Source organism: Triplophysa dalaica, chromosome 18, assembly GCF_015846415.1.
Source record: "Triplophysa dalaica isolate WHDGS20190420 chromosome 18, ASM1584641v1, whole genome shotgun sequence".
Classification (NCBI taxonomy): domain Eukaryota; kingdom Metazoa; phylum Chordata; class Actinopteri; order Cypriniformes; family Nemacheilidae; genus Triplophysa; species Triplophysa dalaica.
This window is the reverse complement of record NC_079559.1, coordinates 7407044-7424250: the sequence shown is the minus strand read 5'-3', so window position 1 is coordinate 7424250 and position 17207 is coordinate 7407044. Positions and strand designations below refer to the sequence as shown.

The 17207-nt window shown below is 36.6% G+C and overlaps 4 protein-coding genes across 5 annotated transcripts; all 4 read left to right on the top strand.

Annotated features, from left to right (window-relative positions):
* The first annotated feature begins 446 nt into the window (after window positions 1-446).
* tmco1 (transmembrane and coiled-coil domains 1) lies at window positions 447-2649 on the top strand. Its single transcript, XM_056772600.1, has 7 exons — window positions 447-630; window positions 783-860; window positions 930-989; window positions 1074-1120; window positions 1254-1321; window positions 1438-1582; window positions 2069-2649. Exons 1-7 carry the CDS (start codon window positions 561-563, stop codon window positions 2165-2167), a joined length of 567 nt encoding a protein of 188 aa, XP_056628578.1. The 5' UTR covers window positions 447-560; the 3' UTR covers window positions 2168-2649.
* Window positions 2650-4398: 1749 nt separating this feature from the next.
* aldh9a1a.1 (aldehyde dehydrogenase 9 family, member A1a, tandem duplicate 1) lies at window positions 4399-9751 on the top strand. Its single transcript, XM_056772595.1, has 12 exons — window positions 4399-4563; window positions 5358-5514; window positions 5741-5886; window positions 6270-6399; window positions 6909-7043; window positions 7201-7397; window positions 7603-7743; window positions 8073-8261; window positions 8363-8450; window positions 8700-8841; window positions 8957-9069; window positions 9198-9751. Exons 2-12 carry the CDS (start codon window positions 5364-5366, stop codon window positions 9290-9292), a joined length of 1527 nt encoding a protein of 508 aa, XP_056628573.1. The 5' UTR covers window positions 4399-4563; window positions 5358-5363; the 3' UTR covers window positions 9293-9751.
* Window positions 9752-10570: 819 nt separating this feature from the next.
* zgc:112962 (uncharacterized protein LOC548348 homolog) lies at window positions 10571-13956 on the top strand. The gene is made up of 7 exons (XM_056729990.1): window positions 10571-10692; window positions 10968-11094; window positions 11171-11254; window positions 11469-11603; window positions 11862-11963; window positions 12154-12360; window positions 12747-13956. The coding sequence occupies exons 2-7, from the start codon at window positions 11079-11081 to the stop codon at window positions 13529-13531; spliced, it is 1329 nt and encodes a 442-aa protein (XP_056585968.1). The 5' UTR covers window positions 10571-10692; window positions 10968-11078; the 3' UTR covers window positions 13532-13956.
* A 116-nt stretch (window positions 13957-14072) lies between these two features.
* On the top strand, window positions 14073-17207 carry LOC130407236 (torsin-1A-interacting protein 2-like). 2 transcript variants are annotated; one of them, XM_056729987.1, is made up of 8 exons: window positions 14073-14246; window positions 14598-14714; window positions 14799-14957; window positions 15057-15194; window positions 15308-15415; window positions 15594-15719; window positions 15798-15857; window positions 15934-17207. In XM_056729987.1, the coding sequence occupies exons 1-8, from the start codon at window positions 14174-14176 to the stop codon at window positions 16716-16718; spliced, it is 1566 nt and encodes a 521-aa protein (XP_056585965.1). In that variant the 5' UTR covers window positions 14073-14173; the 3' UTR covers window positions 16719-17207. The 2 variants fall into 2 exon arrangements, with proteins under 2 accessions (XP_056585965.1, XP_056585966.1); XM_056729988.1 differs by lacking the exons at window positions 15308-15415; window positions 15594-15719.

Below are 17207 nucleotides of genomic sequence, written 5' to 3'. Positions count from 1 at the left end.
AGATCACTTTACAACGCTCCACAAGCTTTGCTTCAAGTTTTAAATAATTTATTGTTTCCTCACTTTTGTAAGTTTGGATAAAAATGTCTGCCTAATGTCTAAAAGAAAAAGTGTAATGCGGCAAAAATATTTCTATAATGCAAATTAAAAAAATAATATGATTTAAAAATACCATGATATAAATGAGCGATTAGCATGTTAAAATACCCCACAATCTTTAAATAAACTGTTAGATTTGGATATAGTAATTATTACATTGAAATGATTCCTAATTAATTAATTATTCAGTTAACCACATATGACAAACTTCTTTTCCAAATAATCATAAAATGTTCATATTTACCCGTGGCTTTTTTACTGGAATTCCCGGGTACTGCCGCTAGTGGGAGAAGTGGAGTCGCGAGTTCCTAATTTTACACCAACGAGAGACCCCGGCGGACGCCGCACATTGATGACGTCACCACATAAACGCTGACGCTGCTGCTTAGTAGAGGGTTGTGCGTGAACCACAGTATTATACAGCTTTAGCATATAATCATAATATATCACCTTCTTTCAAAATGACGACAATGTTTGCAGATACGATACTGATTGTGTTTATATCTATTTGTACAGCATTACTGGCGGAAGGTAAGTTAACGCTGCCGTTCATCGGCTTTACATGACATGAAGCAGCTACTGACTGCTAGGAAAATATGCTTAGTACACCAAATAGGGGACGGATTCCTTATGTTAGCTCTTTTTGAAGTGATAGATAACGCATTGCTTTTGTTTATTTACAGGAATTACATGGGTTCTGGTGTACCGCACAGACAAGTACAAGAGATTAAAGGCAGAGGTTGAAAAGCAAAGTAAAAAACGTAAGTGTGAGTATTTGACCTTTGTTGAATTCAAGTGATCATATTTTGAAAATGTGCAACTTGTTTTAGTGGAGAAAAAGAAGGAGACTATTACCGAATCAGCTGGGCGCCAGCAAAAGAAAAAGATTGGTAAGATAGTAAAAGTATTTACTATTATTATGTGTATTTTTACAATGTGGTCATTTAATGGTAAAACTATGTTGTATTCTACAGAAAGACAAGAGGAGAAACTCAAGAACAATAACAGGGATCTGTCTATGGTATTGTAATGTTCAATTTGATGACATAACAAAGATTGCTTTTATTAAGTAAATGTTATGTCATCTAACAATTTACATTTTGTTTATACATGGTAAAAATAAGTTTTTATTGAAGGTATTGTTTTAATTCCAGGTACGGATGAAGTCAATGTTTGCCATTGGCTTTTGCTTCACCGCTTTGATGGGCATGTTCAACTCCATGTATGTAGGCTCATACATTTGACAGAGGAGTTTTATCATAAATGTTTAGTAATAACTTCTGATTTTTGATTTGAAATGGCCAGTAATTTTTTCCTTGTGTGTATTTGTCATTCCAGCTTTGATGGTCGTGTTGTGGCCAAACTTCCATTCCTCCCTTTGTCTTATATCCAAGGACTCTCACACCGTAATCTCCTTGGTGAAGATTACACCGACTGTTCCTTCATCTTCCTCTACATCCTGTGCACCATGTCAATTAGACAGGTAAGGTCTATCTGTTAGTCCTTTTTTTAACTCCAGCTAAATAAGAAACTCAAAGGAAAAAGCTTGCCGTTCATTGTTCCATGGACATATTGTCCTTATGATCAAGTCATAATCTTGAACTCAGGATACTTGTGGATTTCAAAATGTACACTTAATCAAAATAGTACAGATAATTAATAAAAGGACATACAAGTATTATAAAGAGCAATTATGTGGACAAAATAATGAACAGTTACTTGGAGAAACTGGGAGGCATTTAAATTGAATGTTTATTGATGTTTACTTCCAACACAAATTCTATTAACATTTAGTCATAAGCGTTATCACTGTAGTTTTTATTTCTCTATATATTTTATTTCTGTGAATCCGTATTTCAAATTCAGAGTGTCACATAATAGCACATTATAGGATACCTTTGATGCTATTAATTTGGCTTACTATGATGCATGTTTTAACTTTTACCTCTGATCACTTATACTTCTTTAGAATATCCAGAAGATGCTGGGTCTTGCTCCCTCACGTGCCGCCACTAAACAGGCTGGAGGATTTTTAGGACCTCCTCCACAAGCTGCCAAGTTTTCCTGAACATTTGGAGACAGTGACATTCATACTTAGAGGCTCTATACTGTATGAGTGTTAGTCAGGTTGTGCAGCTACATGTGCTGACAGTTTAAGACATTTAACTTCATTTTTGATTGTTTGTTTGGTTTCTATGTTTAGGTTTTCAGTTATCATAAATGTATAAATTAATATGTAGTCAAGTTTTTAACAGTAAAGTTCCTTGAGCAAAGGGTGTAAATTCAGTCATCAGCATTTTTGTAAATGTATATTTGCATGTGTATCTATATTTGCAGATACTTCATTGCTCAAAGGGTACAATGATTCTTTCTTAAAATTAGTATTATTTTATAATCATCTTTAAGCTATGTTAATAAATATTAGACTGAGATTCAAAAAATGTTGAATCTCCTCTTTTTGACAAATTAAAAAACTATTTGACCCCGGATTGTTATAATGTTTCTTTGTAAATGTTTTATTTATGGAAAATAAATCATGTTTCTCTGTAAGTGTTTTATTCATGATTTTTTTTGTGAGTTTATATCTCATTTCTTTATTCTTTTATTTCTCAATTACATCTGAGTTTAAGTATGTAAGAAAAGGCGTAGGTCCTATTCATTATGCAATTGGAGTAAAGTGTCAAGTTAGCCTTGCAATTGCTCTGCATTTATACCGTGCATGCTATAATTTTGCTTGGTTACAGTTTCATTCTATATTATGGATAGATAGGAATAGTTCATCCAAAAATGAATTCTGTTTTTTACTTATCATCTTGTCATTTTTAACCTGTGTGACTTTCTTCTGCAGTGCACAAAAAAGACGTTTAACATTTTTTTGGTAACCGATTCAAGTCTATGGGTACCACCATGGTTCTGTTACAATCTTTTTTTTATATAAAATGTTGTGTTCTGCAGAAAAAAAGTCATACAGGTTTGAAATAACAAGAGGGTGAGTAAATGATGACGGAATTTTCATTTTTGCGTGAACTATCCCCCTTTAATACACACATGGCAGTTAAAACGTCTGGATGTCAAAAAGGGTCAAACTATTTGGTTAAAACATTTTTTTTTATTATCTGAAGAGTGGCACAGTAGATTGCCTGTAATGGCCCAGTTTACTGTCTGTCTGCCACACACAATTTGAGAGGAAACCTTTATATATTTATGTTTATATATTAACCACAATGGGGATAAGGTCAATTATAATTATCATCAAATTTGACACAAGATTGCCTCAATCTAGAACTTCGACCAAAATGTGCCAGTAGGGGTCTCTGCAGGTTGGAGAAATTGGCGCATCGAAAGGTTTTTCATTGGTCAAAGGTGCTCTTTCTTCCCAACTTGCAATCAGCGTTTACCACACACATAGGTAATATTATTTTAAACGGGAAGAAGATCGCAATAAGGTTTGTTATGCAAAGGTTTCAAATTGTGAATTTGTGATCATAAACTCTTAAAAATTAAATACAATTTTATCAGACAAATCTGTGTTTTTGCTCAATTGTTTAATAAATTACAGAAGGAAGGCTTGAGTAAATAGCTCCTCATCTAGAAGCAGCTGTCCTTATGTTTAAGCAGTATTTCAGTCCTTTTCTGCATTTGTTTACATATTCTAAATCCTAGTTGTACTAAAACGGTAGAAATGCCTTTTACAGTATCACATGTTGTTATCCTACCATGAGACAAGGAAAGTCAATTATTTTGAATTTATAAAAGGCTATTGCATTTGTAGTGTTATTTTTTTAGAGACATTTTACCACCCTTTAAATAAAAATTGTAATTCCCATTTGATTGTGACACTTATCAGCTGTTCCTTAATATCATATGACATACCTGCTTCTTTTTAAATTCTAAATATAGTTAAGGTAATGTGATTATTTTCATTTTTAATCAAATAAAAAATATTTTTTTTTGTATAAGAAGTACTTATTCTTAGGCAGCGGCCAATTGGAGGTGTATTTGCTGCCATCAAGCTGTTCTAGGCGGCGCTAAAAGCCTGGTGTTCACGAAGAACTCACAAACTAGATTCGCGTCGAGGCTAATCTTAAGGCACTAGTATCTTTATAAATCAACTGCAGATTATTGGTTTCATATTAAAAAACTAAGATACAAAAACACAACAGTGAAAAAGTCGCTTTAGATGTAGACCAATAGCGTTTAATATGATGTTGAACTGGCAGCTTTCGTGTCCAATTGAAAAGACCTTTCGGTACGCATAGTTCTCCGACCAATAACATTTCCCTCTGTTTCAAAGTCCGTGTTGAAATCCGTAATCTGGTCAATGTCAAAGAAAACCGTGCCGATACCGTCCGCCCCACCCATATTGTGCAACTGAGCCAATAAAACAACGCTGCAGCTGTCCTCCTCCTCTCACGACAGAAGAAGCGTTCTGTACTTTGTAGAAATCAGCTTTTTACTGAAAAGGTAAGCAGCATTCGATGCATTGCTGTTAAAACAGTAATGTTTGGCAAAAGTTCCGTATTTATATAGCTCTTTTATACAATTTGCTTCGATGTACGTTCACGTCTACAAAAATGGTGCAAACTGGACGTATGAAACCGTAAATCAGTGCTAGTTTTGTTAGAAATGTTGCATGCAACTTGCACAACGTACATTAACTCGCTGTTGTACAGTTGTTGCTAGCAGGTATATAGCTAATATACGGCCTGCAGTCGTGCAAACTCTCGCCATGTAATTACAATAGATTGCATTAGCGTACGCCCAAACATAAACCTAACCTTACGATAAAAATATGAATCAAGTGTTTTCAGCGTGCCAAAAAGTATGTGGTATTGAAGTGCGCATGCCCAGTGGACGTAGTCATCCCTACTAACGTTAGTCAAAACACTGTTGTACGGATAACCTGGGCGTTTCCACAAAAGCTTGTTCACACCAAGGACGATAACAATAATTTAACTACAAAGTTTAAAAATCGTTTCATTTGATCAGAATAGCCAAAGTGCACATCAGAACGAACGATATCGCTGGTATCACTTTAAAATCGTTGTTATGCCGATAAACGACGAAACATGGCAGCCAATCAAAATCCATTCGGATTTAAAGGGCTCGCACAATTAAAAATGTGAAAGCGTACGTAACGCTATCGTCCTTGAGTAAACTTTATTGTTATATTCTTTCTGAACGTGCATAAAACTTTGCACCCTGCACATCTTCGTTTTATGACCTGCTAACGTCACCTATTACACACTCCCTTGCAGTTCACAATGGCTCAACAACCGCTTCTGTCCCTGCCCGAGTTTCGAAACGTATCCACGGGCACTTTGGTAGTGAAGGAGCCTCTGAATTTCTGGGGAGGACAGAGAGTTAAGCCGAAACATGCGAAGAACGCCGAGCCAGTATACCAACCCTCAACTGGTATGTGTTAGTTTCACTGTCTAAAACATGCATGTTCAGTTCTTAGGTGCTTATGTAGATATGTGCATGTGATGCAACTCCACATGAGTGCACCCCTGTAAATCTTCATTGATCTTTAACAGTCTGCAGTTATTTATTTACTAGCTTCACTATCGTAGAAGCAATACGTAGACTGTAATCTTCAGTTTAAATCTGGACATGCAATTCATTGTCCCTCTGTTCCCAGGCTCTGTGCTGTGTGATATGATTCCCTGTGTGGAGGAGGAGGTAGACCAGGCCATAAAAAGCGCTAATTCTGCCTACTTACAATGGCGCAAGCTGTCCGGTATGGAGAGGTCCCGGATCATGCTTGAGGCTGCCAGAATTATCAGGGTAAAGAGAAGAGTCTTAAAGATACTGAGACTCCGTAAAGTTATAAACTAGCTTCATCTAAGGCAAGCATTGAATCTACCAACTGCTAATGAAATGTCTCCTAAAGGTCATTACGTACATTACATTTATGCATTTGGAAAAGTATATATTTTTTCAGTATGTGTATTCCCTGGGAATCACACCAACTACCTTTGGATTGCTATTGCAATGCTTGACCAACTACAGGAATCCTACACTAATATAAACAGTGAATAGGTTATTAAATATTTATGTAGACTTTACACAAACGTCCATACTTGTGTGAAGATTTGCATTGTCACCTATTGTAAAGTTGTACCAATTACTAAACAGACTAATCATTGATCATTCGTACTTTTGAGCAGGAGCGCAGAAATGAAATTGCAAAAGTGGAAGTGATCAACAATGGCAAATCCATCACTGAGGCTGAGGTGGATATTGACATCGCCTGGAATTGTATTGAGTACTTTGCTGGCATTGCCCCCACATTGTCAGGTAGGTTTGACACAACCATAGCATCCTACTTTTGTGCCAATTAACATTCATCTAAAATGAAATGCAGTGTATATGGGTATTATCAGTTCCCTTGGAATCAAACCCCAAGCCAGGGTTGCCAGGTTTGCGTAACAAAACAAAAATCGTAGTTTAAATACCAAACTTAAAAACATGCCACTCCTATACCTAAAATACATAATTGGCAGTTATCGTTGTGCATTACACACAATTTCTTGCTAAAAATCATAATCACCGTTTGTAACTTCATTTTACTTTTACTGGTGCTGATGAACAAAATCATTCCCCTTTTAGCCCGCAGAATAAAAAACAACCTACGGCAACCATTTAAAAGTAGCCCAAGACGTAGCAAGGCCCTAGCTCAGTCACTGGAGTAGAGCGTGGTCTACTAGTTGAGGAATGTGTTATTTATGTATTTTTTAATCCTGAGTGATAACCTTTGTCAATCTCAAAATATGTTCTCTTCCATATCTTGTAATCTTTGTTTTAAGGCCAGCATATACAACTTCCAGGAGGATCTTTTGCATATACCCGAAGGGAGCCGCTGGGTGTTTGTGTTGGCATAGGAGCCTGGAATTATCCCTTCCAGATAGCTGCCTGGAAGTCAGCCCCGGCATTGGCCTGTGGTATGAACTGAAATCCTGGATCTTCTTCAAGCCACTTATCTTTTTGAAATTCCTGATATATATTATGTGTTTTTGTCTTTGAAGTATTCACCAAGTACATTGTGCATGTTTAGTTTGTTACCTTTTGTCTTCTCTCCTAACCATTTCCCCCATTTAGGCAACGCCATGGTCTTCAAACCATCTCCCATGACTCCAGTGACAGCAGTCATTTTGGCAGAGATCTACAAAGAGGCCGGTGTCCCTGAAGGACTCTTCAACGTGGTGCAAGGAGGAGCTGAGACTGGATCTCTGTTGTGTCACCATCCCATGGTGGCTAAAGTGTCTTTCACTGGCAGCGTGCCCACGGGAAAGAAGGTATGGCATAGCATGGAAAGCAAATCATCCTCAAGTAGGTCATAATGGTACAAGCACTTTCAAGTGAATTTCCTTGTCTGTATTGGATAAAGGCTATACATGCTAGTTTGCCTGCTGATGTGCTTTGTTTGAAGAATGTAAGAATGGATATTACAAAATACTTTAATTTGCATGTTTGTTTGTGGCACTTTAAAACTCTTTAAAGGTTATGGAAATGGCAGCAAAAGGTGTGAAGCAAGTGACACTAGAGCTTGGAGGGAAGTCACCGCTTATCATCTTTAAAGACTGTGAAATTGAGAATGCGATCAAAGGAGCCCTCATGGCCAACTTCCTCACACAGGGAGAGGTGTGTAAAAATGATTGAGACCATCTTTAAAGCAAACTGCTCATTTCTATGCTCTTTATTATGAAATCTGCTTCACTCTACATGATTTTTGCTGTCAAACATAAATGAAAGGTTAGATGTAACCTGCAATATCTTTTAAAGCATAAATTCAACATCCCAGAGGGGATTAATACCCATATTCCTCTGCTCCTAAGACTGATACCAAAAGAATGCATTTAAAATATACTATAGAGAGTTAGACTCCCAACTTTTGTCTATACTCCAAAAACTCATACTGCCCCTTTCACAGATAACATGAATTGTTAAATTAATCAATTGTTCGAACCCAGGTTTGCTGCAATGGAACGCGAGTGTTTGTGCAAAGGGAGATCATGCCCCAGTTTCTTGAAGGAGTGGTGAAAAGGACCAAGGCCATTTCTGTTGGCAATCCCATGCTACAAGATACACGTATGGGTGCCCTTATTAGCAAACCTCACATGGAAAAAGTTCTGGGTTTCATTAACCAAGCTAAAGAACAGGTATGGCAGAACACCCGTTTAGGTGAAATGTCACGTTTTTCTTTTCTCGGTATGCTGTTTTTTTCTTTTTGTAAACCCTTTTTAAATTATAATTTTTTTAGGGTGCAAAGGTGTTATGTGGAGGAGAGCGATTTGTTCCCAGCGACCCCAAACTGAAAGGAGGATACTTTGTTTCTCCATGTGTGTTGGGTGAGAGAACTTTATTATTTGTCTTCTCTAAACATTATTGTTTTTCATAATGTTTTTAGATTGTTTCAAAATCCATATGAACTGACTCGAAGTATGAAGTTATATTTCCCCTGTTGATGTATTGAATTAAAAACTGATGTTTTATTTGTTTTATTAAACTTTTAGCTTGCGTCACAGCCAGTGTTCAGTATACTACACATAGGTGATCTCAAAGTTAGTTAAAATGAATCTTTCTGTAATTACACACAGATAACTGCAGGGATGACATGACTTGTGTGAAGGAGGAGATCTTTGGCCCTGTGATGTCCGTTTTGCCTTTTGACACAGAGGAGGAGGTTCTTGAAAGAGCTAACAACACAACCTTTGGCCTGGCGTCTGGAGTCTTCACCAGGTAACTTCACCATCATTTGTGACATTATTGTTCAGACTATTTATGTATACTCAATATATACAGATACACATACATTTCTAATTTTTATTTAACACACTAATATATTCTTATTTAGGGATATAGCTCGAGCCCACAGAATGGCTGAGAACCTCCAGGCAGGAACGTGCTACATCAACAACTACAATGTTGGCCCTGTGGAAGTTCCTTTTGGAGGCTACAAGATGTCAGGTACGCAATATGCTAAATTTAAGGAGACACTTATTCATATATCATGATTTGCTGTAACCTGTGAATTTGTTTGGCTAAGTATCCCAGTTCAGAATAAAATCTGAAAGAACATCTCTTTGCTTTTTTAGGTTTTGGGAGAGAGAATGGACAAGTGACCATTGAATACTACTCTCAGCTCAAGACTGTTGTGGTGGAAATGGGAGACGTGGAAGAACATTTTTAGGCTTGTGGGGTTAACGCTTAACATTTCTTAAGACAATGTGATTTTTACTGTGTTCAGATCAAAAGCTTTTTCTGTGAGCACATTAGTGAATGGTACATTTCTGTCTTCCGTAGGCTTCAAACTAGGATACACAAATATGCAGAGTTGCTAAGTGTAAAGACGAATACATTGGACAGGAGCGAAACTGTAGTTGCAATAGTTGAATGTTCTTCTAAACTCCAGCTTTTCCCAAGGCAAAATTTTTCTGTTATTTGTTTCTGTCATAACCAATGGAAACACTAAAACAGACCAAACCATTGACCAAATGTATTTTACAGTACTGTGAAGTATAAGTGTTTGTCATTGAGCCATATTATATGAAGCTAGCTAGTTTTCACATACAAAGCAAGTGCCTTCCTGATTATTTACAAGTTTATAGCATTTAAAATAAAAGCACCTTGGTTTCCAAGAAACAAAGTCTATTTTTGTTTATTCATATAACTTGTGCACGATATTGGGAGTTTTTGTAACATTTGGTTTACAAATATATCGTTTTAGAATTTCTTTGAGATTTTATATTTTTTCAAATCCATGCTGATTAATATTAAATTGGGATTAATTAACAGTACTGAACTGTAGAATCTATCCTAATGAAGTGTATTTGGGCGACAGAAGTTTCTGGTTGATTTTTCCACATTAAATACGATTAGTTTTATTTTATATAATTTTATCAGTTAATGCTGTATTTAAAGTTTAAGTATAAAGAAGGTCTTAAAATCCAATTTGTGTGTTTAAGTGATGTCTGATGTTGATGTGAGGCGATGCCATTGCCTGCTCTCTGGAGGCTTATAGATTTAGTTACTGAATAACTTGCAATAGGGTTCAGATACAGATTAATTCAGATACATATATTCTCAACGACTACTTTGTAAAGGTTTACATATTTTTGGTTAGAAATGTTGAGTTGAGTGTCAGTAATGCATTCTGATGATTACATCAAACATTATTTTACTCATCATTTGATATAAAATTTAATACAAATATAAAATAATAGTATTTATAAAACAGGAATTGGATAGGAAATTAGCCTTAGTCAGACGTAAAACTTATTTTTGTACTTCTGTAAAAATTACATTAAGTCACCGAAGCCTACAAGAGAGTTCGTGAGCTTAAGTTAAGGAGCATCTTAATATACAGTTTATTAGTTATTTATTAAAACATCTATTTATTTATTGCCGCGAACATGCCCGTCTGTAGAAAAGCTCCGCGGGAAACAATTAATTAAATCAAACGTTCCTAGTCCTTTTCAACCACCAGTTTTCAGTTCCTCGTGCACAATAGTGGCGCTATCGGGTTTGCACTTGGGACTGTACAGCGCTGTCAGTGCATAATCCTAAATATTGTCTGTGACCGTACATTCGGTAAGATTGTTTGGTTTTCCGCACTAGCAGTGAAATATTCCTCGACATTATGTAACTGTTAACGTTATCGGATAATGTAACTAAGTCATCGCAACGAGCAGTTAACGTTACTATGTGATTATCGTGGACGTTTATACAATTTGTACAGCATTAATTATCAATATTTGGAAGTTTTGTGTCACATATACGTTGATATAATGTGTATTTGAGAGACTGCATGCTTTCATTTGCTTACGTATTCATTGCTGGTATGAGATGGGATTGTTGTGTTTCAGGTTATACCTGGTTGTGTCGCTTAAAGTGCTGTTTGTCTCTACACTCGGGCTCATCTCAAATGCTTTCCTACAACACACCACATTTATAAAGGAAGCATTTATCCAAGAACAATGGCAGAAAGCGGTGGTAAATAATCTTACACGTATTATGTAGTTAAGTTTGTATAGTTTACAGAAACTGCTACATCAGTTTTCCTTTACAGACACCGAAATAAAGTTAGAACTAAACAAGGGAAGTGATGATGAAAATGAGAATCTGGATCAAGTCTCCTCCCCTGTTGCAGAAGGTAATTGAATCAATTGTAATATTATGTTTATTTTATAATACATTTGATACATTTTAGTTTTGTATCGTGTTAATCCAAGTTGTTCTAGAAAAGAGAGGGTAGAAAGTGTGGTATATTTGAATTCAGATGTGTATTGTTATCATTCTTACAGAGTAAAAAACAGAATAATATTAATAATATAATGTTTATCATTTTTAATCATGTTTATAAACAGGCACAGAAAATATTCACAACCAAGGAGACACTGATTCAGACACTAAACAGCACGGGGACGGCCCTCAATCCGACCCAGTAATTACTACAAAAGTTGACAAGGGAATAGACAATGAAAATGGGCAGAGCCCAAAAGGTATTTATGAGAACATCAAATCATTCAAATACAACAGTATCCTAATGTATGAAATATAATGTAATTTAATTAGGTAAAGTATGAGAAAAAAACAATTGCAATATAGTTTACAGGACAAGCATTATTTCATCTTGGGGCATGAATATAGAATGCCATACGTGTGTGTTTTAATCGAAAACATACTTCATCCATTCAGAATTTAGAGCCTATAAAAATATTGGTTTTATAAATCGCCACTTTTCCGTGTTTGACATACAGGGTTGACTTGCGAGACGCAGAATCATGAACTGAAGGATGTACAGAAGACTGCACTGGAGGTCAAGCAAGAGAACAATGAATCCAGCGTGAGAAAACGTGAAGGTGATATTATATCAAATTCTGTTTTAGTTTAGAACAATCTTAAAATAAGTATGAAGTAGTTGACCCAACTGGTGCCTAAGTAACATCAATAAAAGACAGGGTAGTAAGGGTACTATATTTGAATTGAGATGTGTGTTGTTGTAGATTATTTTTATAAAACATCATATACTTTTCGGTATTTGACATACAGGATTGATTAGACAGAAAAAAGAGGACAAACAGGACAGGGCAAAGAAGGACAAGCAGAAGAACGAACATGGGGACGGACATGGGGACGGACCTGAGGGCGAACATGAGGGCGAACATGAGGGCGAACATGAGGGCGAACATGAGGGCGAACATGAGGATGAAAAGGATGATATACAGGAGGACAATGAATCCACTAAGAGTAAAGAAGGTAACTTCCCACTGGAGAGACAAAGGAGTGTTACTAAATTCTCCCCTTTATGCGGACAATACTACATAAACTAATTTGGGTGGTTTTCCGGACGGGGATTATACTAGTCCAAGACTAAAATAAATGTAAGAGGTGTCCAAACTGAAAACAGCTTGAACTGACCTATCTTTAAATACATCAGTGCCTCTGTGCTGTCTCAAAATGCACTCAAATAACGTTTTTATGTAGGCATGTTTGTTAAAACTACTTAAATTTTCTAATTAAACTAAAGCCTAGTCCTGGTTTAAACTAATCCCAATTCAGGAAACCACCTCATTATACGTCATAAAGAAGTTTTCTTTATCATTGTTTTACTTATTTTCACTCAATAATTTCTTCCTTCACAGAATGGTATTGGCAGATTCTTATTGCCCTTGCGGTGTTTTTTGTTTTCTTTGCTTTGGTTTATCAACTCTCTTACTCAACCCAACCTGTGCAAAAAAATATTGATGTGGTGGATGTGTTCATCGAAAGAATGGCAAAAGTTAAGTCTAGCTTTCCAAATCAGCGTCCAGAGCTCTGGAAGAGAAGTCAGATTCATATCAGCCGCCACCTAAAGACTGACAACCCCACTGAGCCAGTCAGCCTGATTCTGACATCTGGTCATGGCGCCGAAAGAACGCTCGGTTGCCTGGCTCAGCGCTTGGCTGAGTCCTTTTCCGGTGCTATTAATTCTTCATTCCTGACCATTGATGGAAAAAGCAAAACATCGCAAGACAGTGACCAAGTCAAGCTAGACATTGATAGTGATTTGAGGAAAGCCTTTGAGGGTAAGAAGCTTGCGGCAGTTATACAACGCTTTGAGGAGCTCCCACCTGGATCTACTCTCATCTTCTACCGTTACTGCGACCATGAAAATGCGGCTTATAAAAAGGTCCTTTTGGTGTTTACTGTTATGCTGGATGCGTTAGTGGAAATCCCTTATAATACCTCTTTAGCCAGAATTGAGGACATGGTACTGGAGCAAATAAAACGGAAGTTTGTCTCATCGGACAAGTCGGCTGTGTTTAATCAAATGGACGTGGATAAATTAAGTGGACTGTGGAGCAGAATCTCTCACCTCATCCTGCCGGTGGCTGGAGATGAGATGATTAAACAGAAGGGCTGTGGGTCTGAGGGTGAATCATTCTGAAAATAGTTAATGGACGTTTAGACTCTTTGCACAAATTACTACTTGAAATATTCAACACATTTGCATCTTAAAGGAGGGCTCTATACTTTGGATACAAACAATTGTTTAGACATTTATGAGTTGTTTGGTGTGTGCTTCTGTGTGGATGATGGCCCTCTGAATTGTTAATTTAAAATATTAAACACATGATATTGATTTATTATGAATCTAAGGGCTTTAAACATAGAAGGAACGTTTTTTTCCCATTCAGAATGTATGTATCTAAATTATGTTTTAAAGGTAAATGAAGGTTGTTCCTAACATATTTGGTTGGCCAGGGATTGCCTTTGGGAGAAGTTGAATTTGGTGTCTATGATTATTATTTTGTTAATTTTTAGCAACAGAGAAAACAATAGTGCCTTAATAAATACACATTCTTCTTTCAAGTTCTGTCGAGATGTCATTAAGTAAAAAATAAATGTATCATGGTGAGAAAGGTCTTTAAATTGACTTGTAAAAGAGAAACTAACTAGGATTGATAACTGCTTCCGGGTGAAGTGTGCTCCACTAAACAAAAACCTTCATCCAAGTTTCGTCTTCCGGTCTCAGCAGCTAGGAAACGGTAAAAGTTTTGAAACGAGTGGCATGATTTGACATGTACAAATGGATTCGGGTGATTCTAATGAAGATCGGTCTAAAACCAGAAGGAGAAGCAACAGACAGTCATCCAAAACAGGTTTGTTCGTACAATAAACCGTTTGTCTGCTGAAAATGGGCGGGACGGAAACTAAGGTTAACCGATTAGCTTGTGCATTTGAGCTCAACAATTTGGGTAGTTTTCATGCGTTAAATAAATGATTGAAACATATAATCTGTCTAATTGTAAATTTTACAAGGTTTGATTATGACCATAATTTGTATTTGTTAATATCTCTGTAGTTGAAAGTCATCGCGTAGCGTTACAACTATCTGTCATTATATAGAGCTGACATGTGAATAGTTTAACTTCTTTCTGGTTACTAACAAACTAACAAAATGCGTTTGTTTATTTTTATTTATTTAATTGCTTATACATTTTCCTCTTTAGATATATATAGTGCTGATCTTAAGCCCAGACCTCCTTTGAAGAGAACCCGGAAGATGTTGGAAGAGGAAGTCAATGGCTCCAAGGAAACGAAGAGGCTTACAGAGAGAGACGATGGTGGTATGGGAAATTAACGAATATAATGTTTCTAGATATAACATGTATGTGTGTTTAGGTTAATTTTCTTAAATTCAACCAATACAGAACCCTCTCCTAAGGCCCAAAAGCTTCAGCAGCCAAATGAGGCAGGGGATGGAAATGACAGGGGTGATGGAGATCAAACAGATGTGGAGATGGATGAGAATACGGATCAAAATGAAGATATGAACTCGGATGAAAAGGCTGAGCAGGACAGTTGGAAATGTAAGATCCTATTTGAGATGTTAGAATAAGTTAGGTTGTTTTGAAAGTTGACATTATATTTATATGTAAAATATATATATATATCTGTGGGGTCCTTAGCTAAGTCCGGAATAGATGACAAGCATGCTGCAGATGTACAGGAAGAAAATCTACAACCCAAGATGGTTTTGAGGAGCCGAAGATCCATTCATAAGACTGTGGACCCTGATGTAGAGACATCAAACTCTACATTTAGAGGTTTGTTTAAACAAATAAAGTTTACACAATAAATTATAAATGTTTCTAAATAACATTTATTTATAGTAAATCATAAATGTCAGTCAAAGTTAATATTAATGTTTTTTTTGTAGAGTCCTCTAGTTTGGGTGCTGTTCAGCTCAAATCATTGGAGAACCAAGAGGGGTTCGAAAGAAGACGTAACATAAAAAATCTGGACCACACAAATGAGGATAAAAGAGGTTCATAATTCTTTTGTAACTTCTCTTTCTAATCTATTATAGCAGTTTTAGTTAATTAGCAGTTTGGTTTATTAAGTGGCTTTACTAAATAAGTACACATTAAGACAATAACCTTTGTTGTTATTATGCTACAATTATACAATTATATGTTACAAGATTAGAGCTTGAATTTTTGCAGATGCCTTCAGAGGTTCACTTCCTGAGAGTGGGCACATGTACCAACAGTCTAAACCCTATATCTTTCCGGTACACCACACAAACAACCTTCCCATCAGAAAAATAGCCCCTCCGCTCAAAAATGCTGGTAAAAACCTATATTTTTACTAATTTGTTTTTCATGTGTTAAATGCTTGTCACTCATTTTACAAAACTCTTCTTGAAGAACTGAAGAATTTTATGAAATCGCTCAACGCAAGAGCAAGTCCAGCTTCCAGCTCTAGAGGTATTTTTTTTCACCACCCGGTTATCCTCGTAATTGTTTTTCCCCCAGAAAATTCTGAAATTCTTTTTCTTTCTAGGCCGTATGTGGTACGTGTGTAAACTTCTGCAGTGGTCTCTGATACCAATAGTATTGCTGGCTTTAAGCTTGTATGCCTATCAGTCCTCTTTGCCTAAAACTAATGCGGTCAAGCAGATTATAAAAGAGAAGTTCAAGATGGAGATATCTGCCCTGCAGCTACGTTTTCCAAGTCAGCGCTCCGTGCTTTGGACTAGGACTGCGAAACATCTTGAGCGTCACCTGCAGACAGCCAATCCCACTGAACCGGTCAGCTTGATTCTGACCGCCGGCTTGGGGGCGAAACGGACATTGGCTTGTCTTGCACGAAGCTTAGCCACAGCATATTCCGCTTCCCTCAACAAATCCTCAATCTTAGAAATCGATGGGACTACCAAAACTACACAAGATAGTGACCAGGTCAAACTGGAGATTGATACATCTCTAAGGAAAGCCTTTGAAGGTAATGAAACTGCAGCCGTTGTCCACAGTTTCGAAGAGCTTCCTCCTGGTTCTACGCTCATATTCTATCGTTACTGTGACCACGAGAATGCAGCTTACAAGAAAGTTTTTCTGGCTTTCACTGTGAAAGTGTCAGTGGATAAAATAGACCCAGGGACCAGTCTGAGTATCGTAGAGGACATGGTATACGATCAGATAAAAGAGAAGTTTGTCTCCTCCGATAAGTCAGCTGTGTTTAATAAAATGGACGTAGACAAACTAAGTGGACTGTGGAGCAGAATCTCTCACGTCATCCTGCCTGTGTCTGCAGAGGAGATGATTGAACAGATGGGCTGTGAGGCCTGATTGAAACTTATCGGACCCCACTGGAAAGCACAAAATCTTCATCGACATTTTGTACAGTTTTGAGTAAAACCTTTGTGGCATCGCGGCCACATAAATGTACAAAGAGAAAATTCTTATTCCAAAGACGTTTTTAAAGGACAACTGTAAGATTTATTGTTATTAACATTTTATAAAAATGCTTTTGTATTTGTTGATATTTTGTTTCTGTTAATATGTGAAAACCATAGAACGCCATGTGTGATGGCAAGCACTTGATAATATTTCATCATTGCTTTTGCTTTATTCGAAAGCATTTGAGATCCAGAATAAATCCGCTCATGAATTAGATGTACAGCATTTCCTTGTACTTGTGTTAATGATTAAACTGTTGCACTGAATTTTTGAAGGTTAACTCTTCAAATCTAAACTTGACTTTTACAGATGAAAATTTTGTTATGCTTGATAATTGTATTTTTGTGTGAAGATCAAATATAAACAACTCATTTGTTA